This window comes from Podarcis filfolensis (genome assembly GCF_964270895.1).
Source record: "Podarcis filfolensis genome assembly, chromosome: 18".
Taxonomy (NCBI): Eukaryota; Metazoa; Chordata; class Lepidosauria; order Squamata; family Lacertidae; genus Podarcis; species Podarcis filfolensis.
Window position 1 is genome coordinate 10435212 of NC_139622.1, and position 26533 is coordinate 10461744.

A 26533-nucleotide genomic window follows, 5' to 3' on the forward strand; every position below is an offset into this window, starting at 1 on the left:
AAATGAACGAATTCCTATGCCGCACAAATAACCCAGAGATGCATTTTAAATAAAAGCACACGTTCTACTCATGTAAAAACACGCTGATTCCCTGACCGTCCGCGGGCCGGATTGAGAAGGCGACTGGGCCAGATCCGGCCCCCGTGCCTTAGTTTCCCTAAAGGTAAAGGGACCCCTGACCTTTATGTCCAGTCGTGGCCGACTCTGGGGTTGCGGCGCTCATCTCGCTTTACTGGCCGAAGGAGCTGGCGTACAGCTTCCGGGTCATGTGGCCAGCATGACAAAGCCGCTCCTGGCGAACCAGAGCAGCGCACGGAAACGCCGTTTACCTTCCCGCTGGAGTGGTACCTATTTATCTACTTGCACTGGTGTGCTTTCGAACTGATAGGTTGGCAGGAGCAGGGACCGAGCAACGGGAGCTCACCCCGTCATTGCGGGGATTCGAACCGCCGACCTTCTGATCGGCAAGTCCTAGGCTCTGTGGTTTAACCCACAGCGCCACCCGCGTCCCTTTCTTAGTTTGCCTACCCATGGTTAAAGGAGCACAACATCTCCGAGTGTCTAACCCCAGTCAGGACACTCACTCTACGCACGCCGGGTTGCGCCAACCACCAGCTGAGCCTCTGCCCCTCCCCGGAGCCGTGCTTTGGGGTTAAGAAGTCACCCGGCTGCGCCGCTGCCAAGGTCCTCCTTCGCGGGACGGCCCCGGAGGTGGCGGCGGTAGCGCTTTGGCAAGCCCTGGCTCGCCGGCTCCTCCAAGCCCCGTTCTGTTTACATTCCTGCGTTCCTCCTCCTCCTCCTCTCCCCAGGCGTCTCGCTGCCAAGGTTGCGGCCGACCAGCTGAGCTTGGAGAGTGTTCAGAGCTGAGTCGTCTTCTCCTTGGAGCGGGGCCAAGCGGGACTCCCAGCCAAGCGCTTGAACGCTGGCCGGGATCCAGAGGCGAGCGCTCGCTGCTCTGGAAAGGCAATCCCCGAAGCCGGCTTTTCCCTTTCGCAAAAGCACAAAGTCTCATTGCTCAGACGGGTGTTGTTGTTGTCGTTTAGTCGTGTCCGCCTCTTCGTGACCCCCTGGGCCAGAGCACGCCAGGCCCTCCTGTCTTCCACTGCCTCCCACAGTTTGGTCCAACTCATGCTAGTAGCTTCGAGAACACTGTCCAAACATCTCTTCCTCTGTCGTCCCCTTCTCCTTGCGCCCTCCATCTTTCCCAACATCAGGGTCTTTTCCAGGGAGTCTTCTCTTCTCCTGAGGTGGCCAAAGTCTTGGAGCCTCAGCTTCAGGATCTGTCCTTCCAGTGAGCACTCAGGGCTGATTTCCTTCAGAATGGAGAGGTTGGATCTTCTTGCAGTCCATGGGACTCTCAAGAGTCTCCTCCAGCACCAGAATTCAAAAGCATCCGTTCTTCAGCGATCAGCCTTCTTTATGGTCCAGCTCTCGCTTCCCTCAGACGGGTAGGATTGCGCAGTTGCAAGGGGCACCCCACAGGTCATCGTAAAATATGCCGGGATCTTTGATATGCAGAATGATCCGTAGAAAGAGAAGAAGGGATGTCGTTGATATTTTAAGGATGTTTAAACGAGTGCAGTGGTACCTTGGTTGTTGAATGTAATCTGTTCGACTTCCGAAACTTTTGGCAGTTTCCATCGAGAAAATGGAAAAACACGTGTGTTCAAATACGGAAGCAATTACTTCCGGGCTTTTGGCGTTTGGCTTTTGAAACGTTCAGCTCCACTGAACGAGGTTCCACTGTCTTTCACATTGTAGAACAGAAAATTTAATAATAATTGTGTGTCGGGGGGGGGAGGGTTCTGGGTTTTCGTCTTTCGTCTTTGGAAACATTCGTCTCCCTCGGCGCTCGGAAACCGAGGTTCCGCTGTCTTTCACATTGTAAAACAGAAAATTTAATAGTAATTGTGTGTCGGGGGGGGGGGAGGGAGGAATCGCAGTCTGCCGGCCACGACACTAGAGGAAAGCGCAACGGGCAGGGTCGAGGAATGAAAGCGTCACTGCACGGTGCCTGTTCTGTGACCCAACAAGACAGGGCTGGGCTCGTCTCCACCATCCGGCCCCCCCGCCAGGGCGATAGGTTCCTATGGAGGCCCCCCGGAGCAAACCTTGCGTAATTCGGACGTTGCGTGCCGGAACTGTTTGTTGTTCAAAGCGTGTTTGTGTGTGTGTGTGTGTTTTTTTAAGAAAACGGACCGATTTACTGGAAGGTCTTCCGTTGCGGCTGTTGATTTCTGAGCAGAACTTCCTATTTTCTCTCTCTTATTTCCTCCCCATATTCTAACTCCTGCCTTGCAAACCGAGGGTTCCCACAGCGCTGTTTTTTCCCCTGCCACCACTTTTGGGTGAAGACATCGGCTTCCTTGTGTGGCCTTGCATCATTCTGCAAAAACCCGGCTGCATGGGAGGGGCCACATCCTTTCCTGGACGTTCGCGCCTGCAGCGAGCAAACCGATCATAATAATAATATTATAATAATTTATTATTATTATATAGGATAGAATATAGAATAGAATATAGTATACAGTGGACGCTCGGGTTGCGAACGTGATCCGTGTGGGAAGCACGTTCGCAACCTGCAGCGCTCCGTCTGCGCACTCGCGGGTCCCAATTCATAGAATCCTAGAGTTGGAAGAGACCACAAGGGCCATCGAGTCCAACCCCCTGCCAAGCAGGAAACACCATCAGAGCACTCCTGACATATGGTTGTCAAGCCTCTGCTTAAAGACCTCCAAAGAAGGAGACTCCACCACACTCCTTGGCAGCAAATTCCACTGTCGAACAGCTCTTACTGTCAGGAAGTTCTTCCTAATGTTTAGGTGGAATCTTCTTTCTTGTAGTTTGGATCCATTGCTCCTTGTCCGCTTCTCTGGAGCAGCAGAAAACAACCTTTCTCCCTCCTCTATGTGACATCCTTTGATATATTTGAACATGGCTATCATATCACCCCTTAACCTCCTCTTCTCCAGGCTAAACATGCCCAGCTCCCTTAGCCGTTCCTCATAAGGCATCGTTTCCAGGCCTTTGACCATTTTGGTTGCCCTCCTCTGGACACGTTCCAGTTTGTCAGTGTCCTTCTTGAACTGTGGTGCCCAGAACTGGACACAGTACTCCAGGTGAGGTCTGACCAGAGCAGAATACAGTGGCACTATTACTTCCCTTGATCTAGATGCTATACTCGGTGCTTTTGCGCACGCGATGAAACCCGGAAGTAACCCATTCTGGCACTTCTGGGTTTTGGCGGGTCCGTAACCCAAAAAAATGCAACCTGAAGCATCTGTAACCCGAGGTATGACTGTATAGAATATAGAAAATAGAAGATAGAGAATAGAATATAGAATATAGAATAGAATATACAATATAGAATATAGAATACAATATAGAATAGAATAGATTTAACTTCATTAATTTAAGCAGGTCTGCTCTAAACAGGACACAGTTCAACACAATCTAACAGACCTTTCCATGCAGGTTTAGAACCTAGCAGTTCGAAAGCACGTCAAAGTGCAAGTAGATAAATAGGTACCGCTCTGGCGGGAAGGTAAACGGCGTTTCCATGCGCTGCTCTGGTTCGCCAGAAGTGGCTTAGTCCTGCTGGCCACATGACCCGGAAGCTGTACGCCGGCTCCCTTGGCCAATAAAGCGAGATGAGCGCCGCAACCCCAGAGTCGCCCACGACTGGACCTAATGGTCAGGGGTCCCTTTACCTTTAATAACAGAGACACACAAACAACCCCATTGCTTAAGTTCTGGATTCTTCAGGGCACTTGCGACCTATGGCGAGGGGAGGGCGCGGCGTAAGGAAAGGAAGTTTATTGCAAGGGGGTCAGACTAGAAGACCTTTGGCGTCCTTTTTCCAGTTCTCTGATTCCGCGAATTAAAAAGCTGGTTTGCACGACGTCCCTGGTTTGCAGGTCAGACCCTGGGAGGTTTTGATTGGATTGCAAAATATATTGCTTTCTCCCTCTATTCCCCCCCCCCCAAAAAAAAAACCCCACCCCCCTCGACATCAGACCTTTTCTTCTCCCTTTCTTGGGTTGTGCAAGTTTTGGCAAGTCACTGGGTTGCACAGAGCAGGTCGGTGAATGTGACGCGGCAGTTCTGAGACTCTGCGACGCACCTCCTGATGCAATTTCCTTCCTTTTCCCCACCGCCAAAAAACAAAACGAGAAAGAGAGAGAGAGGTAGACGGTTGCCTTCAAAGCATCCGGCGGGCATCCAGGAAGCGACGTCCTTCCTGGTGGGTTTGCACTAATTACAGGTGAAACTCGAAAAATGAGATTACGGTGGAAAAGTTTTATTTCAGTGATTCAACTTAAAAGGTGAAACGAATAGATGAGATAGACTCACTGCATGCAAAGAGAGATATGTCAAACCTTTGTTGTTGTTGTTGAGTCGTTTAGTCGTGTCCGCCTCTTCGTGACCCCCTGGACCAGAGCACGCCAGGCCCTCCTGTCTTCCACTGCCTCCCGCAGTTTGGTCAAACTCATGCTGGTAGCTTCGAGAACACTGTCCCACCATCTCGTCCTCTGTCGCTCCCTTCTCCTTGTGCCCTCCATCTTTCCAAATATCAGGGTCTTTTCCAGGGAGTCTTCTCTTCTCATGAGGTGGCCAAAGTCTTGGAGCCTCAGCTTCAGGATCCGTCCTTCCAGTGAGCACTCAGTTCTGATTTCCTTCAGAATGGAGAGGTTGGATCTTCTTGCAGTCCATGGGACTCTCAAGAGTCTCCCCCAGCACCAGAATTCAAAAGCATCCGTTCTTCGGCAATCAGCCTTCTTTATGGTCCAGCTCTCACTTCCATGCATCACTACTGGGAAAACCAGAGCTTTTACTATATGGACCTAATGTCAAGCCTTTGTTTGTCATCATTGTGATGATCATGGCGTACAGCTGATGAAAACCCCAAATGATCATCGCAGTTATAACAAATAAAGGCTTGACATATCTCTCTTTGCATGTCATGAGTCTATCTCGTATATTAGTTTCACCTTTTAAGTTGAATTACTGAAATAAACAAACTTTCCCACCATATTCTAATTTTTCGAGTTTCTCCTGTAGATGTACGGAGGGGAAGAGGCCTTTTTCTTAAGGAGGGGCAGGGAGACTTGAACTCGTGGCCCGGGTACTGAACGCTTGGAGATTTCAGGACAGGACGGGTAAAAGCGAAGGTTGGACTATGGAACTGGCTTCCGCAGGAGGCAAGAGCGGCCACAGACTTGGGTGGCTTTGAAAAAAGGGACAAATTCATAGAATCGTAGCGTTGGGGCCCAAGGGTCATCTAGTCTGACCCGCTCTCCGCAGTCCAGGAATCTCAACTGAAGCATCCAGGACAGATGGCCGCCCAACTTCTGCTTAAAAACCTCCAAGGAAGGGGAGTCCGCTGCCTCCTGAGGAGGGCCATTCTTGGCTCTTGCTGTCAGATGTTGAGTCGGAGTCTCCTTCCTTGCCGCCTGAAGCCACGGGTTCGAGTCCTGCTCTCCGGAGCAGGAGAAAACGAGCTTGCTCCCTCTCCCCTGCAACAACCTTTCAGATATTTGGAAGACGGCTCTCCTATCTCCTCTTCTCCGGGCTAAACATACCCAGCTCCTTCAACCGTTCCTCATAAGGCCCAGACCCTAGCTGCCCTCCTTCCAGCTTGCCGGCACCCTCCTTAAAATGGGGCGCCCAGAACCCACAGGACTCCAGGTGCGGGTTGCGGCCAAGGTGGGGCAGAACCCTCTCAATAACGCCTCCTCTTCGAGCAGGGATACTGGGGGAACTGGTGCCCTGCCAGATCTCCCAGTACCGCCACCCGGCCAGCTTGCGGTCAGCGGCGGAGGACAACGGGAACTGTAGTTTTTCAACTTCCGGCGAGCCACAGCTCCCTCTGTCCCCGTATTCCAGAGGCAATCCAAACCGGAACGGGTCTCTGTTGTGCCTTTGCAGAACCTCTCCTAATTTTCTCGCCAGCTGCAAACCGTTTTGATGTCTTGATCCCTTTTCATCTCATCCCGGTTCCTGACCTCCCTCTTGTTTGCGTCCTAGTTTTTATTTTCCGAGCCGACAACAGTTCCTGTCTTCCTTTCTCCTCCACCCACCTGGCCTCCTCGCCTTTCTAGTTTTTGTCTGTTTTATGGGAGCGTCTAGACTCTTTATGGCCTCCCCGGGAACAACAAACCTTTGCTGACAGTGACCTCTTTAAAAAAACAACACCAAAATATTTTATTTTCCTTCTTAATGGCGGGGCAATTTAAGCCCCAGTGTTGGCACAACTGAGCTCCTTTGGGCAATAAAAGTGTTTTCCTCACCCGCCCAAGTTTTGGGATTGATTCCCAGGGAAGTTATGAAGGAACGGCCCAAATGCAGCGTTCTGTTTAGGCTTGGAAGGTTACATCTCCCTGTCTCGCGGTGACCAGTGCGCTCTGTAACTTTCTCTGGATGTTTCTGTGTTTTGTTTGAGGCGTAGGTAAAGGTAAAGGGACCCCTGACCATTAGGTCCAGTCGTGGCTGACTCTGGGGTTGCGGCGCTCATCTCGCTTTACTAGCCGAGGGAGCCGGCGTACAGCTTCCGGGTCATGTGGCCAGCAGGACTGAGCCGCTTCTGGCGAACCAGAGCAGCGCACGGAAACGCCGTTTACCTTCCCGCCGGAGCGGTACCTATTTATCTACTTGCACTTTGACGTGCTTTTGAACTGCTAGGTTGGCAGGAGCAGGGACCGAGCAACAGGAGCTCACCCCGTCATTGCGGGGATTTGAACCGCCGACCTTCTGATCGGCAAGTCCTAGGCTCTGTGGTTTAACCCACAGCGCCACCCATGTCCCATAGATAGATAGATAGATAGATAGATAGATAGATAGATAGATAGAAAAGCTAATCGCCAAATGGCCTTCTCGGTGGTGGCACCCATCAGATGTCAAGGAGATAAAGACCTTTTAGAAGACATCTGAAGGCAGCCCTGTTTAGGGAAGCTTTTAATGTTTGGTGTTTTATCGTGTTTTTAATTTTCTGGTACGTGTTTATCTACTTGCACTTTGACGTGCTTTCGAACTGCTAGGTTGGCAGGAGCAGGGACCAAGCAACGGGAGCTCACCCTGTCATTATGGGGATTCGAACCGCCGACCTTCAGATCGGCAAGTCCTAGGCTCTGTGGTTTAACAGCGCCACCCCATAAATGTAGATATTCTGGGTCTATTCCCTCCTCTTTTGCAAGCGTGTCCAGGGATTGGGGTGGGGGTCGAAGAGGAAGGAAAAAAGGAACCCGGTGGATTTCGGCAGATGCAGGCTAAGCGAGAGATGCATTGCGTCCCTCCCGTAATGACCGCAGGAGGGTCAATTTACTTTCTTCTAAAATATTGATTAGGGCTTTCTCTGCATTAGCCGGCCGGGTAGATAATCTGCCCCTAGCAGCCAGCAGCTGTCTGAAAATGGACTCTTAGACGTGTGAGATCTGCTTTCCGTCCAACTTTTGCAAGCAGACGCGTCGCTCGCGAAAGGTGCCTTAACAACGCGGAATCGGGCCATTTATTAATTTTTTGAGGGTCTTTTTAAAATTAAAAATTATTAGGAATAATAATTCAGATAAAATAGTTATAAATAATAATAAAATAAAAATTAAAAATTATTAGGAATAATAATTCAGATAAAGTAATTATAAATAATAGTAAAATAAAATAAAAATAAAAAATTATTAGGAATAATAATTAAGATATAGTAATTATAAATAAAAATAAACTAAAATAAAAAATTATTAGGAATTTCAACATAGCAATTTTAACGAAGATACATCATCCGAATCGTTTCCCTCCCGCATTTTTTCCCACCCCTCCCCTAAACAGATACCCACCCCCCGACTTCCCTCAGCTCCTATCTCTGGTTTCTCAACGTATATTTTTATCTGCATGTTATAAAATGGTGAAGATCCTCAGTTTATCTGTCCGTCCGTCCGTCAGTTTTATTGCACATTCCCAAAGGCTGCCGCAATGTACACAGAACCATTCAACGATTAAAAGGAAATGTCCTGAATTGATGCAAAAAACTTAAAATGTTTATGTTATCGAGACATTACCTACTCTAGAATGTCTTTAGAATGGCCTCAGTCCAGTATACCTGAAGGAGCGTCTCCACCTCCATCGTTCTGCCTGAGGTCCAGCTCCGAGGGCCTTCTGGCAGTTCCCTCATTGCGAGAAGCAAAGTTACAGGGAACCAGGCAGAGGGCCTTCTCGGTGGTGGCTCCCGCCCTGTGGAACGCCCTCCCACCAGATGTCAAAGAGATAAACAGCTACCTGACATTCAGAAGACGTCTTAAGGCAGCCCTGTTCAGGGAAGTTTTTAATGTATGACATCTTAGTGTATTTCTGGTCTTTGCGGAAGCCGCCCAGAGTGGCTGGGGAAACCCAAATAATACAAATAATAAATTATTATTATTACTGGAAGAGGGTTGGAATGGATGATCTTCGGAGGGCCCCTTCCAACGTCCGATTCTGCCGTTCTTCCTGGCTTGACACGTTCGGGGCTCGTTTTATTTTTATTTTTTAATCGTGCGGGCCTCTGGTATTCCTCCTCCTTCCGGAAGCTGCCTGTTGTGGGGGTTTTTTTGTCCCTCTGGAGGGGGAGACTGAGATCCGGAGAGGAATCCGCAAGGATTCCCAGCCTCGTGTGACATTTTGGCAGCTGTGCGCACCTGCTGTCATGTATACGGTCCGGCTTACGTTACCCCTTCAGCGTCGAGCGAGGGTCAGTTGGAGAGGAGGCGAACGAGACCCACAACTCTCTTTGGTTCCCCCCCTGCACAAACGAATAATAATAATAATAATAATAATTTATTATTTATACCTCGCCCATCTGGCCAGGCCTCCCCGGCCACTCTGGGCATCTCCCAACAGAATACAGTGGTACCTCGGGTTACATACGCTTCAGGTTACATATGCTTCAGGTTACAGACTCCGCTAACCCAGAAATAGTGCTTCAGGTTAAGAACACTGGGCGGCTTCAAAAAAAGAAAAAAATTAAAACACTGCAATACATCAAACATTAAAAGCTTCCCTAAACAGGGCTGCCTTCAGATGTCTTCTAAAAGTCTGGTAGTTGTTGTTCTCTTTGACATCTGGTGGGAGGGCGTTCCATAGGGCGGGCGCCACCACCGAGAAGGCCCTCTGCCTGGTTCCCTGTAACTTGGCTTCTCGCAATGAGGGAACCGCCAGAAGGCCCTCGGAGCTGGACCTCAGCGTCCAGGCAGAATGATGGCGGTGGAGATGCTCCTTCAGATATACTGGACCGAGGCTGTTTAGGGCTTTCAAGGTCAGCACCAACACTTTGAATTGTGCTCGGAAACGTACTGGGAGCCAATGTAGGTCTTTCAGGACCGGTGTTATGTTGTCTCAGCGGCCGCTCCCAGTCCCCAGTCTGGCTGCCGCATTCTGGATTAGTTGCAGTTTCTGGGTCACCTTCAAAGGGAGCCCCACGTAGAGCGCATGGCAGTAGTCCAAGCGGGGGATAACCAGAGCATGCACCACTCTGGCCAGACAGTCCGCAGGCAGATAAGGTCTCATCCTGCGTACCAGATGGAGCTGCTCTGGACACAGAATTGACCTGCGCCTCCATGGACAGCTGTGAGTCCAGAATGACCCCCAGGCTGCGCACCTGGTCCTTCAGGGGCACAGTGACCCCATTCAGGACCAGGGAATCCTCCACACCTGCCCGCCTCCTGTCCCCCAAAAACAGTCCTTCTGTCTTGTCAGGATTCAACCTCAATCTGTTAGCCGCCATCCATCCTCCAACCGCCTCCAGACACTCACAAGGTACACTGCCTTGGCAGCTGCAGGTTCCACTTCTGGTTTCTGCGGACCACGCAGCCTAGCTTTTCACTTCCGACAGCTGGGGAGGGGGTTCTTTTTAGAGGGGGGGGAGCTGGATTTGGTGGGAGAGTCTCCAGGCACACACACATATATATTTAACGAATTCCTTCGACATTCCTCACATTCCTGGGAAGGCTGAAGCTGTCCGGCCGTTCCCGTTTACAGCCGAGCGAGATATCCATTTCTCTCTCTCTTTTTTTTAAAATAATATTTATTAAGGTTTTGGAAGATTACAAAATTGAAAAAAAAGAAAAGAGAAAAAGTGCAAAAAACACAGAAAAATAAAAACAATTAAGACAAAAAAACAAACAAATCAATCCTTCCATAACTTATCTTTCATTTGCTTGTTTCCTTGACCTCCTCACACCTCCCTTTTTTGTATTCTAGTTCAGTTAGCTATTTCAGCAAACCCTTTCCCTCTTTGTTTTCATCCTAATAATTTATCTTAATATAATGTAACTCTACATTCTCACCAATTAACAATCTATTTTTTCTTAATCTTTTATAACATTTCTGCTAAAAGCACGTAACTTCATTCCAACATCCTGAGATATCCATTTCTCTCGAACTCGGGATTGCGGGGAGCTGATTGCAGTTCTTGGCTCACCGCTCAAGAATGTAGGTGCGATTGTAATGGAATTTTATTCTTACGGCCACAGACCAGTTCCGGCTCGCTTGCAATATCAGGAAAAGCATAAAACACAGCAGGAATACATGGAATTGCAATTGGGTATAACAGAGACAGTACAGACATAGCGGCAGATAAAAATATATATTAAAATAAAATATAGCTTAAAATTGTCATTTAAAACCTAAATCATTTTGGTAGTACAGTGGTACCTCAGGTTAAGTACTTAATTCATTCCGGAGGTCCGTTCTTAACCTGAAACTGTTTTTAACCTGAAGCACTACTTTAGCTAATGGGGCCTCCTGCTGCTGCCGCGCTGCTGGAGCACGATTTCTGTTCTCATCCTGAAGCAAAGTTCTTAACCCAAGGTAATATTTCTGGGTTAGTGGAGTCTGTAACCTGAAGCGTATGTAACCCAAGGTACCACTGTATTATTATTATTATTATTAGCCCTGAGAAGGCTTACACAACCTTACACAAGCCAGGGGAAAGCATATTCCAAACAACAGAAGGAGAATCAGAGAGCATCTTCTCTGTGGCCGAATTATTATTAAGGGGATTAATTGCAGAAGCGGGAGAGAACCGCCGGCCCTCTTTGAGCCGCTTGGAGAAGAAAAGCTTTACCTTTACTTTGTGGGGACACGGGTGGCGCTGTGGGTTAAACCCCAGAGCCTAGGGCTTGCCGATCAGAAGGTCGGTGGTTCGAATCCCCGCAATGACGGGGTGAGCTCCCGTTGCTCGGTCCCTGCTCCTGCCAACCTAGCAGTTCGAAAGCACGTCAAAGTGCAAGTAGATCAATAGGTACCGCTCCGGCGGGAAGGTAAACGGCGTTTCCGTGCGCTGCTCTGGTTCGCCCAAAGCGGCTTAGTCCTGCTGGCCACATGACTCAGAAGCTGCACGCCGGCTCCCTCGGCCAATAAAGCGAGATGAGCGCCGCAACCCCAGTCGGCCATGACTGGACCTAATGGTCAGGGGTCCCTTTACCTTTACTTTACTTATCTCTGGATATTGCTCTGGATATCGTCCCTGAGCTGGCGGGGTGGGGAATGGATGGGAACCGGGGTCCCCACGACATCATTCCCCGCCCTTAAGAGGGGATGCCTCTTCAAAATGGAGATATTCTCCCCCTTCTCGCATGCAGAACGGCTGCCGTAACGGAGACAGCTTTTCGAACAGTCTCCTAGGGCCAGCCCCACGCCAACCCCCCCCCATTGTAGTAGTCAAGCCCCTCTGGGTTGCAAACGGCCACATTCACAGAAAGGAAACCTTCTCGGCTTCCCCTTTTAGAAGTCCCGTCCGCCCTCCCCTTGAAAGGAAGAGAAGCAGAATCTCTTTGCATGTACGAAACGCAGCCTGGCCGTGTGGTTTTATTTTTAATGACTGGTGCACCCCCAGCGCACCTGCTTGTTTCTGTGCCGACTCATTTAACGGGTTCGCCTGGCCTGCAAGTAGTTGCTTTCGGTTCCTCAATTTCTGTTATCTTCTTTTTGCCACCCCTCCCTCCCGATCCGCCGTGTCCTCAAGTCTGGTGGTTGCAGCGTTTCGCTGCAGGCAGCATCGAGCCTCTTTCTCAAAAGCGATGTTGTTGTTGTTTCTCTGCTTCTCTCCCGATCCGGGCGAGCATGAAACCCGGGAAATTTAAGGGACATCATCAGTAAGGGACAGCAGCGGGACACAGTGCTGGGATAAGGGAGTTTCCCGCCAAATAAGGGACGCTTGACAGCTATGCTCTTTGGCCGCCGTTCGAATGTGTTCCTGCCCCGTAGCTGCATGTAGCCAACTTGGGCAGGGCAGGGGGAATAAATAGAAGCGAGACCCCGGGGGCTTGGAAACTCCGCGCGGGGCATCTCGGCTTCCGACTGACGTGACACGTACAGGTTTCAGGGAGGACCGGCCAGGAGGTCAGCAACTGGTGCCAGAGAGAGACATTCCTGTTGACAGCTGCCTATTAATAGCTGGGAGCAGGGGCACCCAGTTTCCGCCCGCCGGGGAGCCCAGCGAGGGGAGAGGCAGCTTGCCAAGGGGGAGAGGCGCGTTGCCGTCACACGCCGGAGGTTGTCGCGATTCGGTCAGCGGGGAGCCAGAATCTCCCTGCGTCGGACGGGTTCACATATCGTCTCCTCCTGCGCGCGTGTTCAGCACGGTTGCGTTGTGCGCAATTTCACTTACCGTATTTTTTGCTCTATAAGACTCACTTTTTCCCTCCTAAAAAGTAAGGGGAAATGTGTGTGCGTCTTATGGAGCGAAGGCAGGCTGCGCAGCTATCCCAGAAGCCAGAACAGCAAGAGGGATTGCTGCTTTCGCTGCGCAGCGATCCCTCTTGCTGTTCTGGCTTCTGAGATTCAGAATATTTTTCCCCCTTGTTTTCCTCCTCCAAAAACTAGGTGCGTCTTGTGGTCTGGTGCGTCTTATAGAGCGAAAAATACGGTACATGCTTTCAACAGTTGTAGGCGGGCTGGTTGAGACTGGCACGTTTTAAAAGCAAGCGAGGCGGAGACCTTAAACCTTTTGATGTTTTATTGCTTTATTATTATTAATTTTATTAATATTCTGTTGGGAGCTGCTCAGAGCAGCTGGGGAAACCCAGCCAGATGGGCAGGGGATAGATAATAAATTACAGCGGACACTCGGGTTGCGAACGTGATCCATGTGGGAGGCACGTCTGCAACCTGCAGCGGCACGTCTGCGCATGCACGGTTGCGATTCAGCGCTTCTGCGCATGCACGACCGCCGAAAACCCAGAAATAACCCGGTACTTTCGGGTTTCGGCGGTCTGCAACCCGAAGAAACAACCTGAAGCCTCTGTAACCCGAGTTTCAATGTACAGTGGTACCTCGGGTTACATACGCTTCAGGTTACAGACTCCGCTAACCCTGAAATAGTGCTTCAGGTTAAGAACTTTGCTTAAGTACTTAATTTGTTCCGGAGGTCCGTTCTTAACCTCAAACTGTTCTTAACCTGAAGCACCACTTTAGCTAATGGGGCCTCCTGCTGCTGCCTCGCCGCCGGAGCACAATTTCTATTCTCATCCTGAAGCAAAGTTCTTAACCTGAAGCACTATTTCTGGGTTAGCGGAGTCTGTAACCTGAAGTGTATGTAACCCAAGGTACCACTGTATAGATTCCCTCTGGGGGATCTAGTGGTCAACGGTGAGGACAGGATCCTGCATCAGGTGGCTCCCAGTTGGGCCTGATCCAGCCGCAGGGCTGTTTTTAGGTTCAAAGCATGGGAAATTGAGCAACAGCTTGCTAATTCGCCCGTGCTTTTTGACTGCTCCTCTACACGGCACACCTCTCTGTCGCCCGCAGCGGGACAACATGGGGCTCTGGACGTTGTGTGCTTTTTTGCAGAGTTGCTGACCCTGCCGTTTTCTCTGCTCGCGGAGCCTCTCATTAGCTACAGGGCTGGGCTTGGTTCGGTTTTCGAAAACAAAAGTCTCCAGCCGTCCCCAGGTCCCCAACTCCCTTTTGCCTCGAGCTGGGCGCCTCTGCCTTTAAAGAACACATCTTCCTGCCAAACCATCAAGGCTGAAACAAACCTGAAGAGTCTCTTTCCCGGGGAACCTTGGGAAATTAGCAATTCGCCGGCTCCCCTACGTTCCCACAGAGACCAGTCTTTGGGGTTGAGGGTGCTTTTCTGACCGTGCCCTGAGTTTTCCGAGCGGGTAATTCATTTTCCTTGCTTGCTCTAAAGGTAAAGGGACCCCTGACCGTTAGGTCCAGTCGCGGCCGACTCTGGGGTTGCGGCGCTCATCTCACTTTATTGGCCGAGGGAGCCGGCGTACAGCTTCCGGGTCATGTGGCCAGCAGGACTAAGCTGCTTCTGGCGAACCAGAGCAGTGCACGGAAACGCTGTTTACCTTCCCGCCGGAGTGGTACCTATTTATCTACTTGCACTTTGATGTGCTTTTGAACTGCTAGGTTGGCAGGAGCAGGGACCGAGCAACGGGAGCTCACCCCGTCATTGCGGGGATTCGAACCACCGACCTTCTGATCAGCAAGCCCTAGGCTCTGGGGTTTAACCCACATTTATGGAGAAATGGCTATTTTTCCTGGTTTTTTGGAATTGCAGCGATAACTATCACCTGCAGCCAAGTTTTTTCGGTTCATTGTAAAAAAAAAAAATTAATTGGGAACTTGGTTGCAAACGTATTGCTTTGCTGCAGACCTGACTGCGAACCTTAAAAATACCAAAAGCGATATCCCAAATATCATGGTTTAGTCTATTACTAATGAAACTGTGAATGAAAGATTGGAATAAGAAAATCTGCGGAAGGGAAGGAGGGAAGTCAATGGCTCTATGGAGCCTAAAGTAAGATAGATGTTAAAAGACTTGATATTTTTGTTTGTTGTTGTATCTAAAATGAAAACTTAATAAAAAAGCATATTCAAAAAAAGAGAGAGCAACGACGTTTGGAATGCCGTAAAAGTTTGTTTGTGTCTAAAATAAAACACATTCTTCTTTATTCACTGAGAAAAATAACAAATAAAAAAAAAATACCAAAAGCGAAAATGAGATTTCTGGGTCTCCTATTCAACTCAGTAAATAACATTTTTTTCTCTTTGTTTGTTCTTTGTTCTTTTTGTTTCATTTTCTTTCTCGGTATATAAAATTTGTATATAATTTTTGAATACTGTATTTTCTGGTGTATAAGACTGCTTTTTAACCCAGGGAAATCTTCTCAAAAGTCGGGGGTCGTCTTATACGCCGGCTACAACTCCCCACCAAAGGATAAAACGACCGCAAATTAAATCAGAGGACACCAAGCTCTATTAAGCAGAAATGCACTTAAAATTTGGCCCCAGAAGCCCCCGGCCACTGGGAAGTGGAGCGGATTTCTGAGACAGACTGGAAACTGGTTTTTTAAATTTTTATTTGGTGTGCGTTGGAAGAGGGATAGTCTTACACGGCGAGTATATCCCAAACTCTCTATTTTAACAGGAAAAGTTGGAGGGGCGTCTTATACGCCCAGTTGTCTTATACGCCGGAAAATACGGTAATTGGGAACTTGGTTGTAAACTTAAATTGCTTTGCTGCAGACTTGATTGCGAACCTTAAAAATACCAAAAGCGAAAACTAGATTTCTGGGTCTCGGCGCTGGGAGTTAGGGTGGCGTTTTCATGTCTCCCCGTTGGAAACGGTCTCCGAATAACGTGTCTCCTTCGTTTTATGTCTCCTGCAGCTGTACGAACTTGACGGAGACCCCAAAAGGAAGGAATTCCTGGACGACCTCTTCAGCTTCATGCAGAAGCGAGGTGAGACGACAAAACACCCCTTTCTCCCTCCCTGCCTGCCTGCCTGTCTGTCCGTCCGGCAAATCTTTTGCAACGGATGCATTTACAAAGCCAGCTTTGGTTAATCTTCCTCTGTGCTTGCTAAGGTCACACACATACTCACAGCGAGGGGCGTGCCGGTTTGCAGAAAAATACTTCTGTTGCATCATTCTCTGCTCCTCCTCCGACAAAAAAAAGGCAATTAAAAAAAATTTGTTTATGCATTTTTTCCAGTTTTACATTTACACGTCACGATAACACCCTTATACAATATTTTACACAGACCAGGGGTCAGCAGACTTTTTTCAGCAGGGGGCCGGTCCGCTGTCCCTCAGACCTTGCGGAGGGCCGGAATATATTCTGAAGGAAAAATTATATGAACGAATTCCTGTGCCCCACAAATAACCCAGAGATGCATTTGAAATAAAAGGGCACATTCCACTCGTGTAAAAACGCCAGGCAGGCCCCACAAATAACCCAGAGATGCATCTGAAATAAAAGGACACATTCTACTCATGTAAAAACACGCTGATTCCCGGACTGTCCGCAGGCCGGATTGAGAAGGTGATTGGGCCAGATCTGGCCCCCGGGTCTTAGTTTGCCTACCCATGACATAGACCCTGGAACTAGGTCTATGTAAAATAGGCAATTTCCTACCTAAGAGGTGGAAGTGCACAAAAAGCTTAGAGATTATTATTATTACTATTATTATTATTAATTCAACTTATACACTGCCCTATACCCAGAGGACTCAGGGCGATTCACAACAAGACCACAACATATAAAATCATACGAAAAGCAGGAACCCAAGCCACATTCTAAAAGGGCATAGGGTGTAAATCGGATCGACCAAAGGCCTGGTTAAAAAGGAACATTTTTGCCCGGCGCCCAAAGGTGTATAATGAACGACGTTAATTAAAGAGCAAGCAGGTTGGGTCCGTGATACAGAGACAGCATCCTTCAGGAGTCCTTAAAATTAATTAATAAGGCGAATCGTTTATCTCGCCCCTGTCCACACCAAGTAAAAAAACAAAACCTGCAATGTTTTCAAAGATTGCTTGGGAAAAGAATGAAAAGAATTGCTTTGCCGCAGTCGCAGGGGTCGGGGAAAGAGATGGTTAGTGACGTCACGGGTTCGGGCCAATACGCCGAGACTTCTGCTGCTACGTTGCCTAATGTGGGTTTTAAGGTAAAGGTAAAGGGACCCCTGACCATTAGGTCCAGTGGTGGCCGACTCTGGGGTTGCAGCGCTCATCTCGCTTTATTGCCTGAGGGAGCCGACGTACAGCTTCCGGGTCATGTGGCCAGCAGGAATAAGCCGCTTCTGGCGAACCAGAGCAGCGCACGGAAACGCCGTTTACCTTCCCGCCGGAGCGGTACCTATTTATCTACTTGCACATTGACGTGCTTTCGAACTGCTAGGTTGGCAGGATCAGGGACCGAGCAACGGGAGCTCACCCCGTGGCGGGGATTCGAACCGCCGACCTTATGATCTGCAAGGCCTAGGCTCTCTGGTTTAACCCACAGCGCCTCCCGCGTCCCTTTAATGTGGGTTTTACTGGGCAATAAAAACCCATGCTGGCTGGCAGCTGAAGGGACTGTTGACAAAGGCGGTGGGGAGAGGAGAGATTTACCTTAAGTCAAGGAATCCGATTGTGGGGAGGGGGGTGGCGGTTGTGGGGGCAGAGAAGCAGATGGCCTTTTCCCAGGAGCTTTGCACGACCGGAATGTGCATCTAGGAAATGATTACGGGGGGTGTGCAATGGGTGAGGATGGGCGTAAAGGAAATTGCAAGATGCTTTTGTGGGTTTAAGGGATGCGGGTGGCGCTGTGGGTTAAACCACAGAGCCCAGGGCTTGCCGATTAGAAGGTCGGCGGTTCGAATCCCCGCAATGACGGGGTGAGCTCCCGTTGCTCGGTCCCTGCTCCTGCCAACCTAGCAGTTCGAAAACACGTCAAAGTGCAAGTAGATAAATAGGTACTGCTCCGGCGGGAAGGCAAACGGCGTTTCCGTGCGCTGCTCTGGTTCGCCAGAAGCGGCTTTGTCATGCTGGCCACATGACCCGGAAGCTGTACGCCGGCTCCCTCGGCCAATAAAGCGAGATGAGCGCTGCAACCCCAGAGTCGTCCGCGACTGGACCTAATGGTCAGGGATGTTGTGTCCGCCTCTTCGCGACCCCCTGGACCAGAGCATGCCAGGCCCTTCTGTCTTCCACTGCCTCCCCCAGTTTGGTCAAACTCATGCTGGTAGCTTCGAGAACACTGTCCCACCATCTCGTCCTCTGTCGTCCCCTTCTCCTTGTGCCCTCCATCTTTCCCAACATCAGGGTCTTTTCCAGGGAGTCTTCTCTTCTGATGAGGTGGCCAAAGTCTTGGAGCCTCAGCTTCAGGATCTGTCCTTCCAGTGAGCACTCAGGGCTGATTTCCTTCAGAATGGAGAGGTTGGATCTTCTTGCAGTTCATGGGACTCTCAAGAGTCTCCTCCAGCACCAGAATTCAAAAGCATCCATTCTTCGGCCATCAGCCTTCTTTGTGGTCCAGCTCTCACTTCCATACATCACTACTGGGAAAACAATGGCTTGAACTATACGGACCTTTGTTGGCAAGGTGATGTCTCTGCTTTTTAAGATGCTGTCATTGCTTTTCTCCCAAGGAGCAGGCATCTTTTAATTTCGTGACTGCTGTCACCATCTGCAGTGATCATGGAACACAAGAATGTAAAATCTCTCATTGCCTCCATTTCACAGGCTGTAAATAAACCGCCCATTTTACAGGTGGGATAGTTAAGGCTGCAAAAAGACCTCTCCTCCTTCCCACCCCCCAAGACTCCCCCCCCCCAGCATCCTCCCTTAAAGTCTCTCTCTCCTGGGATCCAAGTCATAGGCCGGCCGCCCCATCCTCTGGCCGGACACTGTTTAATCCCGGAAAATGACCCATTCCTTCCTGCAATAAAACGGTCGGACGAGTGCACCATCACACAAACGTCTTCTGGCTGATGGGCGGCTGCCGTCGGCTCTTGTTTTCTCCTCCCGATTGTTCCTTTCGGCTTTAAGGAAGCAATAAATCAATTATAGGGGGAAGTGGGGGTTTGTTTTGCCCCCTTTTGAAAGCTGCTCCTTTTGTCTGCTAGCTAGGAGTGTCCATACCCATTTGTGTGCCAAAGCGGTCTTTTTTTGTTCATGGGCCAGGATTCAGTTTCCCCGAGAACCTCGGGTTTTCGCTGCTTACTCAGGTTTCTAGACCTCATGACGGCATCTTCATCGTCATTATTATAGCTACTATTATTCTTGTTAAGAATGCTCTGCCTTTTTCCTTCCAAGGAGGTTGGGGCTGGTGGCCATGATCGTCTGCCTCCCCACCCTGTTTTGTCCGGACAACAACCCTGTGAGGTAGGAGAGAGAGAGAGAGAGAGAGAGAGAGAGAGATATGGAGAGATACTGTTCCCTGAAATCGCCTGATGAAATTCGCGGCTTGAATCGTCGCAGGATATAAACGTTTTGAGGCGAATGCAAAACGTTGGACCTGCAGAGAGTTAAAAGCGTCTTTCTTTCTTTCTTTCTTTCTTTCTTTCTTTCTTTCTTTCTCTCCCACCTCTCCTCTCTCTCTCTCTTTCTTTTTCTTTCTTTCTCTCTCTTTCTCTTTCTGTCTTTCTTTATCTCTCTCTCTCTCTTTCTTACTCTCTTTCTTTCTTTCTCTCTTTATTTCTTTTTCTTTCTCTTTCTTTCTTTCTTTCTCTCTCTTTCTCTCTTTCTGTCTTTCTTTATATATCTCTCTCTTTCTATAATAATAATTATAATAATAATAATTTATTATTTGTACCCCGCCCATCTGGCTGGGTTTCCCCAGCCACTCTGGGCGGCTTCCAACAAAGATGAAAAATACACTAAAATGTCACATATTAAAAACTTCCCTGAACAGGGCTGCCTTCAGATGTCTTCTGAATGTCAGGTAGTTGTTTATCGCTTTGACATCTGATGGGAGGGCCTTCCACAGGGCGGGCGCCACCACCGAGAAGGCCCTCTGCCTGGTTCCCTGTAACTTGGCCTCTCGCAGTGAGGAAACCGCCAGAAGGCCCTCGAAGCTGGACCTCAGTGTCCGGGCAGAACGATGGGGGTGGAGACGCTCCTTCAAGGATACTGGGCCATTTAGGGCTTTCAAGGTCAGCACCAACACTTTGAATTGTGCTCGGAAACTTACTGGGAGCCAATGTAGGTCTTTCAAGACCGGTGTTATGTGGTCTCGGCGGCCACTCCCAGTCACCAGTCTGGCGGCCGCATTCTGGATTAGTTGTAGTCTCCGGGTCACCTTCAAAGGTAGCCCCAGGTAGAGCACATTGCAGTAGTCCAAGCGGGAGATAACCAGAGCATGCACCACTATGGAGAGACAGTCTGCGGGAAGGGAGGGTCTCAGCCTACGTACCAGATGGAGCTGGTAGACAGCTGCCCTGGACACAGATTTGACCTGTGCCTCCATGGACAGCTGTGAGTCCAAAATGACTCCCAGGCTGTGCACCTGGTCCTTCAGGGGCACAGTCACCCTATTCAGGACCAGGGAGTCCCCCACACCTGCCTGCCTCCTGTCCCCCAAAAACAGTACTTCTGTCTTGTCAGGATTCAACCTCAATCTGTTAGCCGCCATCCATCCTCCAACCGCCTCCAGACACTCACACAGGACCTTCACTGCCTTCACTGGTTCTGATTTAAAAGAGAGGTAGAGCTGGGTATCATCTGCATACTGATGAACACCCAGCCCAAACCTCCTGATAATCTCTCCCATCTCTCTTTCTTTCTTTCTTTCTTTCTTTCTTTCTTTCTTTCTTTCTTTCTTTCTCTCCCTCTCTCTCTCTCTCTCTCTCTCTCTCTCTCTCTCTCTCTCTGTCTTTCTTTATCTCTCTCCTTCTCTCTCTCTCTCTCTTTCTCCCCCCCCCTTTTCTTCCTCTCTTTCTGTCTTTCTCTCTCTCTCATTTCGGCCCCGAGCAGATGCGGAAAGGGCGCGATTTGAATGCACCAGACCTTTTGGGGAAAAACAGCCTGATGCAAATTGGAGGCTCTGTGGCTTGTCTTTGGTCAAAGGTGTTGAGGAAGCGGCAACAGAGTCCTGTTTGCTTTCTGAAACCTGCCAGGGTGTTTGTTTCAGAATAGGCAGGCGTGCAAATAGAGCACATCCGACGAAGAGAGGCAGCGCGGTGTAATGGTTAGAGCGCTGGTCCTGGGAGAGACCAGGGAATCAAATCCTAATCCCCCTTAAAAAAAACATTCTGCTCATGATAATAATAGCAGAAAGCGGTGAAATAATGTGGTGGGTTCTGTCAAGCACTGAACATTGAATGAAAAACTTCACGCAACTTTCAAAATAACCCAGATCTACGCTATAAACCACCTTGGGTTCCTAATAGGGAAAAAGGTGGAATACAACAACAACAACTAAATAATAATAATAATAATAATAATAATAATAATAATAATAATTTGTTACTTATATGCCACCATCTGACTGAGTTGCCCCAGCTGCTCTGTGGAGATTCCAACAAGTTAAAACACCCAACACAATAAAACATAAAACTTTAAGAACTTCCCTGTGTTTCAGGGTCATCGTGGAGATTAAATTTGGAGCCAGGGCAACAGCAGGGGAAAGTAACAAGCCCCAAAACACAAAGCACTCCATCTGAGAGAAGATAATAATAATAATAATAATAATAGCAGCAATAATTTCATTATTTATTCCCCGCCCATCTGGCTGGGTTTCCCCAGCCACTCTGAGCGGCTTACTGCGTATATAAATAAAGCATCAAACATTAAAAAACTTCCCAAAACAGGGCTGCCTTCAGGTGTCTTCTAAAAGTTCTTTATCTCCTTGAGACCTGATGGGCGCCACCACCGAGAAGGCCCTCTGCCTGGTTCCCTGGAACTTGGCTTCTCGCAGGGAGGGAACCGCCCTAAGACCCTCGGAGGTGGACCCCGGTGTCCGGGCTGGACAATGGGGGTGGAGAGGCTCTTTCCAGGGTCATTTGCCCATGGGCAAGCACAGGAAAATACATCAGCCCCAAAATGCAGCGAGTGGCGGTCTACATTAATCCCTGCAATGCCTCCCTAATCCTTATAATTGTCTAATTATATCAGGAAGGGAACCTGCCCTTCTGATTTTGCCATTGCATGCCTGGTTCTGCTGGTGGAGACTGTGCCCCGTGGCTCAGAAACTCGAGGGGCGAGTCGAGGGAGCCGCCGGTTCGAATCCCGCCTCGTAACCCGAACTTGCTGGTCCAGTCCATCATAGCAGCAGCAGTTGTAGTAAAAATAAAAACGAAGGGAACTTTTAAAGGCTTTGATGGAATCATTTCACAACAAGCTTCCAGGTGCGCAGCCTGGGAGTCGTTTTGGACTCACAGCTGTCCATGGAGGCACAGGTCAATTCTGTGTCCAGGGCAGCTCCATCTGGGATGCAGGATGAGACCCTCCCTGCCCACAGACTGTCTGGCCAGAGTGGTGCATGCTCTGGTTATCTCCCGCTTGGACTACTGCCATGCGCTCTCCGTGGGGCTACCTTTGAAGGTGACCTGGAAACTACAACTAATCCAGGATGTGGCAGCTAGACTGGTGACTGGGAGCAGCCGCCGGGACCATATAACACCGGTCCTGAGAGATCTGCATCGGCTCCCAGGACGTTTCCGAGCACAATTCAAAGTGTTGGTGCTGACCTTGAAAGCCCTAAATGGCCCAGTAGACCTGAAGGAGCATCTCCACCCCCATCGTCCAGCCTGGACACCTGGGTCCATCTCCCAGGGCCTTCTGGCAGTTCCCTCCCTGCGAGAAGTGAGGTTACAGGGAACGAGGCGGAGGGCCTTCTCGGTGGTGGCGCCCACCCTGTGGAACGCCCTCCCACCAGATGTTAAAGAGAAAAATAACTACCAAACTTTTAGAAGGCAGCCCTGTTTAGGGAAGCTTTTAATGTTTAATAGGTTAGTGGTTTTTTGGAAGCTGCCCAGAGTGGCTGGGGAAACCCAGCCAGATGTGCGGGGTCTAAATGATAAATTATTATTATTATTATTGGTCATGGATATTTTTAGCTGAGATTTCTCCATGGGCTACGATGAGCCCTGGAGGTCCCTTCCGATCCTGTGATTCCATGCCGAATTCGGTTGCCGCAGTCTTTTTGAGAGTTATCGGAAAGCACAGAGACTTTTGCCGCCGCCACGGTCAGCTTCAGCCAGTGAGCGAGGCTGCGATTCGGCCCCCGCCCAGCTGCTATTTTTGTTCCTTTCTCTTTTCGTCTGCAGGGACGCCGGTCAACCGCATCCCCATCATGGCCAAGCAGGTCCTCGATCTGTACATGCTCTATGTCCTTGTGACCGAGAAGGGCGGCTTGGTGGAGGTGATCAACAAGAAGCTCTGGCGGGAGATCACAAAGGGCCTGAATCTGCCCACGTCCATCACCAGCGCGGCCTTCACCTTGCGCACTCAGTAAGTCTTGCCCCGCAACCCAGAACGGCCCCCGGTATGTTCCCAGGGGCCGGAGCTACCGCTTTAGGAAAGGGGCGCAGCTGCCGGTTCATAGTGGTGGTTTTCGCCGCGTGTGAAATTGTCATAATCTCAAATCCTGTGTAGTTTTCTCTGTTGCAAAGCTGCAGAGTGAGTGGTAACCAGAGTCCAGTTTTAAGAATTAAAGCTGTTTCCCGTTGATCTGCAATTATTATTTGAGCTGCCCGGGGCATATAGAATAATAATAATAATAATAATAATAATAATAATAATAATAATAATAACAACTTTTATTTATATCCCGCCCTCCCCAGCCGAAGCCGGGCTCAGAGCGGCTAACATCAAATGTATAACACATTAACATAAAATCAGACAATCAATTAAAATAGAAGACCAGTTCTTTTGACAATACAGTGGTACCTTGGGTTGCATACGCTTCAGGTTACACACGCTTCAGGTTACATACGCTTCAGGTTACAGACTCCGCTAACCCAGAAATAGTACCTCGGGTTAAGAACTTTGCTTCAGGATGAGAACAGAAATCGTGCTCCGGCGGCAGCAGGAGGCCCCATTAGCTAAAGTGGTGCTTCAGGTTAAGAACAGTTTCAGGTTAAGAACGGACCTCCGGAACAAATTAAGTTCTTAACCCGAGGTACCACTGTATATCAAACCACTACAGTGGTACCTCGGCTTAAGAACAGTCCGGTTTAAGAACGATTCGGTTTATGAACTCCGCAAAACCGGAAATAGTGTCCCGGTTTGAGAACTTTATCTCGGTCAAAGAACGGACTCCGAACAGTGGAAGGGCACCCGTGGCAGGAGGCCTCATTAGGGAAACCGCGCCTTGGTTTAAGAACGGTTTTGGTTTAAGAACGGGCTTAAAGTCATGCAAAATGGATTAATCCGTTCCAGACTTTTAAAAACAACCCCTAAAAGCACCATTTAACATGGATTTTATTATCTTAACGAGACCGTTGATCCATAAAATGAAAGCAATAAACAATGTACTGCAGTCACACACTCCAGTCATCAGTAGCTGAACTGGGTTCCACACAGTCGCAAAAACAAAGCCAAAAAGAGCCACAAAAACACTAAATGGCAAAAACAGACAGACCTCAGCGTAACACTCAAATCGGAAGCGTGACACTCAAAACGGAACACGTTCAGCTTCCGAAAAAAGTTCACAAACCGGAACACTTCCTTCCGGCTTTGCAGTGTTTGGGTTCCAAGTTGTTTGAGTACCAAGGCGTTTGAGAACCAAGGTACCCCTGTATATCTCTATAGTATATAGACATTATCTATAAACGTGGTGCCAAACAGCTCCATTAAACCAGGGTCGCGGCTGCCGAAATGGAAAGCCTCCGTGCATTTTTGGGGCCGGAGAAAACGGAGATGGGAGGGCTGTCTTCAGAAATAAATAAATCTCAAGGGCTGTCCTGCGCAAGACGGAGGAGATTCTTTTCTCCCACTGTGGAGGGCAGGACTCGAACCCGTGGCTTCATGTCACAAGGAGGGAGATTCCGACTCCACGTTTGGCCGTGGGGTGGGAGGCGGTTTTCATCCTATTTTCTTTTTTGGGGGTTCGTAATTCTTTAGGAAGGCTTACGGTAGTTTCCAGTGGATCAAGTGTGCTTTGGGAATAAATTTACGTATAATTCTATATGGAGACGCACCCTTGAATTTTTGAATGCAGGGGAATGAGCTCATTCTGACTCCTTTCTCCCCCTCCTCTCTCTCTCTTTCTCTCCCCTTCTTCCTTCTCTCCCATTCGCTTCCCCCACCTATTACATCCACCCTAATCAAGGCTAAAGTTAATTAGTCTGGAATTCAGATGACCAGGTGGCGGAAAAAGGATTTGTGGGTGGGGAGGGAGGGGTGGACCGGTGGGGGGGGGGGAGGTGAGTGGGTGGAGAGCTGTTAACTCCTTCGTAGCTGTAAACCCGACTTCCTTTCTCTTAAAAAAAGAAGCAGCGTCTTGCCTGTCCTTAAATGCTGCCAGAAAATTCGAAAAAGCACCTGATTTTTTGTGTGCGTGTGCAAAACATAATAAACCGTCAAACGTTAAAAATAACTTCCCTATCCAGGGCTGACCAGATGTCTTCCAAAGGATGTGTAGTTCCTTATCTCCTTGACTTGGGGGTTGCATAAATCCATCCCCTCCAACGTTTCTCCCCTGAAAATAGGGACGTCCTATTCCGTCCCCTCCAACGTTTCTCCCGTGAAAATAGGGACGTCCTATTCCATCCCCTCCAACGTTTCTCCCCTGAAAATAGGGACGTCCTATTCCATCCCCTCCAACGTTTCTCCCCTGAAAATAGGGACGTCCTATTCTATCCCCTCCAACGTTTCTCCCCTGAAAAGAGGGACGTCCTATTCCATCCCCTCCAACGTTTCTCCCCTGAAAATAGGGACGTCCTATTCCATCCCCTCCAACGTTTCTCCCCTGAAAATAGGGGCGTCCTATTCCATCCCCTCCAACGTTTCTCCCCTGAAAATAGGGACGTCCTATTCCGTCCCCTCCAACGTTTATCCTCTGAAAATAGGGACATCCTATTCCATCCCCTCCAACATTTTCCCCATGAAAATAGGAACGTCCTATTCCATCCCCTCCAATGCTTCTCCCCTGAAAAGAGGGACGTCCTATTCCATTGGAATACGGGGCCAACTCTGTCCATCTTGGCAGCGTGCGTTGAATCGAACAAAGCACGAATGGTTGATTTTTGTGTGTGTGTCTTTCTCCCTGGAAAGGTACATGAAGTATTTGTACCCCTACGAGTGTGAGAAGAGAGGTCTGAGCAACCCCAACGAACTGCAAGCCGCCATCGACAGCAACCGCCGTGAGGGTCGCCGGCAAGGGTTCAGCGGCTCCATCTTCACGTATTCACCCAGTGGCACCCATGGCATGCTGTCCTCGCCCAAGCTCCAAGTGCCAACGCTGGGGTTGCCCTCGACCACGAATGGCAGCTCCTTGGCCTCCGTCCCGAAAATCAAAAAAGGTACGGCAGCCTATTGCCTCGCGCGTTTGGTTCCACATACGACCGCAGAGTGTTTTGTGCCCCGCTCTTCAACCTAAAAGGTCTCCCGGGTTGGCTTAAAGGTAAAGGGACCCCTGACCATTAGGTCCAGTCGTGGCCGACTCTGGGGTTGAGGCGCTCATCTCGCTTTATTGGCCGAGGGAGCCGGCGTACAGCTTCCGGGTTGTGTGGCCAGCAGGACTAAGCCGCTTCTGGCAAACCAGAGCAGTTTACCTTCCCGCTGGAGTGGTACCTATTTATCTACTTGCACTTTGATGTGCTTTTGAACTGCTAGGTTGGCAGGAG

The 26533-nt window shown here is 49.3% G+C and overlaps 1 protein-coding gene and 1 long non-coding RNA gene across 3 annotated transcripts in view; both read left to right on the plus strand.

The window, feature by feature from the left end:
- Positions 1-26533, plus strand: part of LOC310753633 — a 192081-nt gene that overhangs the window by 25994 nt on the left and 139554 nt on the right. The window lies entirely within an intron of this gene.
- Positions 1-26533, plus strand: part of ARID3A (AT-rich interaction domain 3A) — a 59388-nt gene that overhangs the window by 22711 nt on the left and 10144 nt on the right. For both annotated transcript variants that reach the window (XM_083594623.1, XM_083594622.1), the window contains exons 4-6: positions 15648-15720; positions 23012-23195; positions 25962-26209. In XM_083594623.1, coding sequence (XP_083450749.1) covers positions 15648-15720; positions 23012-23195; positions 25962-26209 — 505 coding nt within the window. The remainder of the gene's footprint in view (positions 1-15647; positions 15721-23011; positions 23196-25961; positions 26210-26533) is intronic.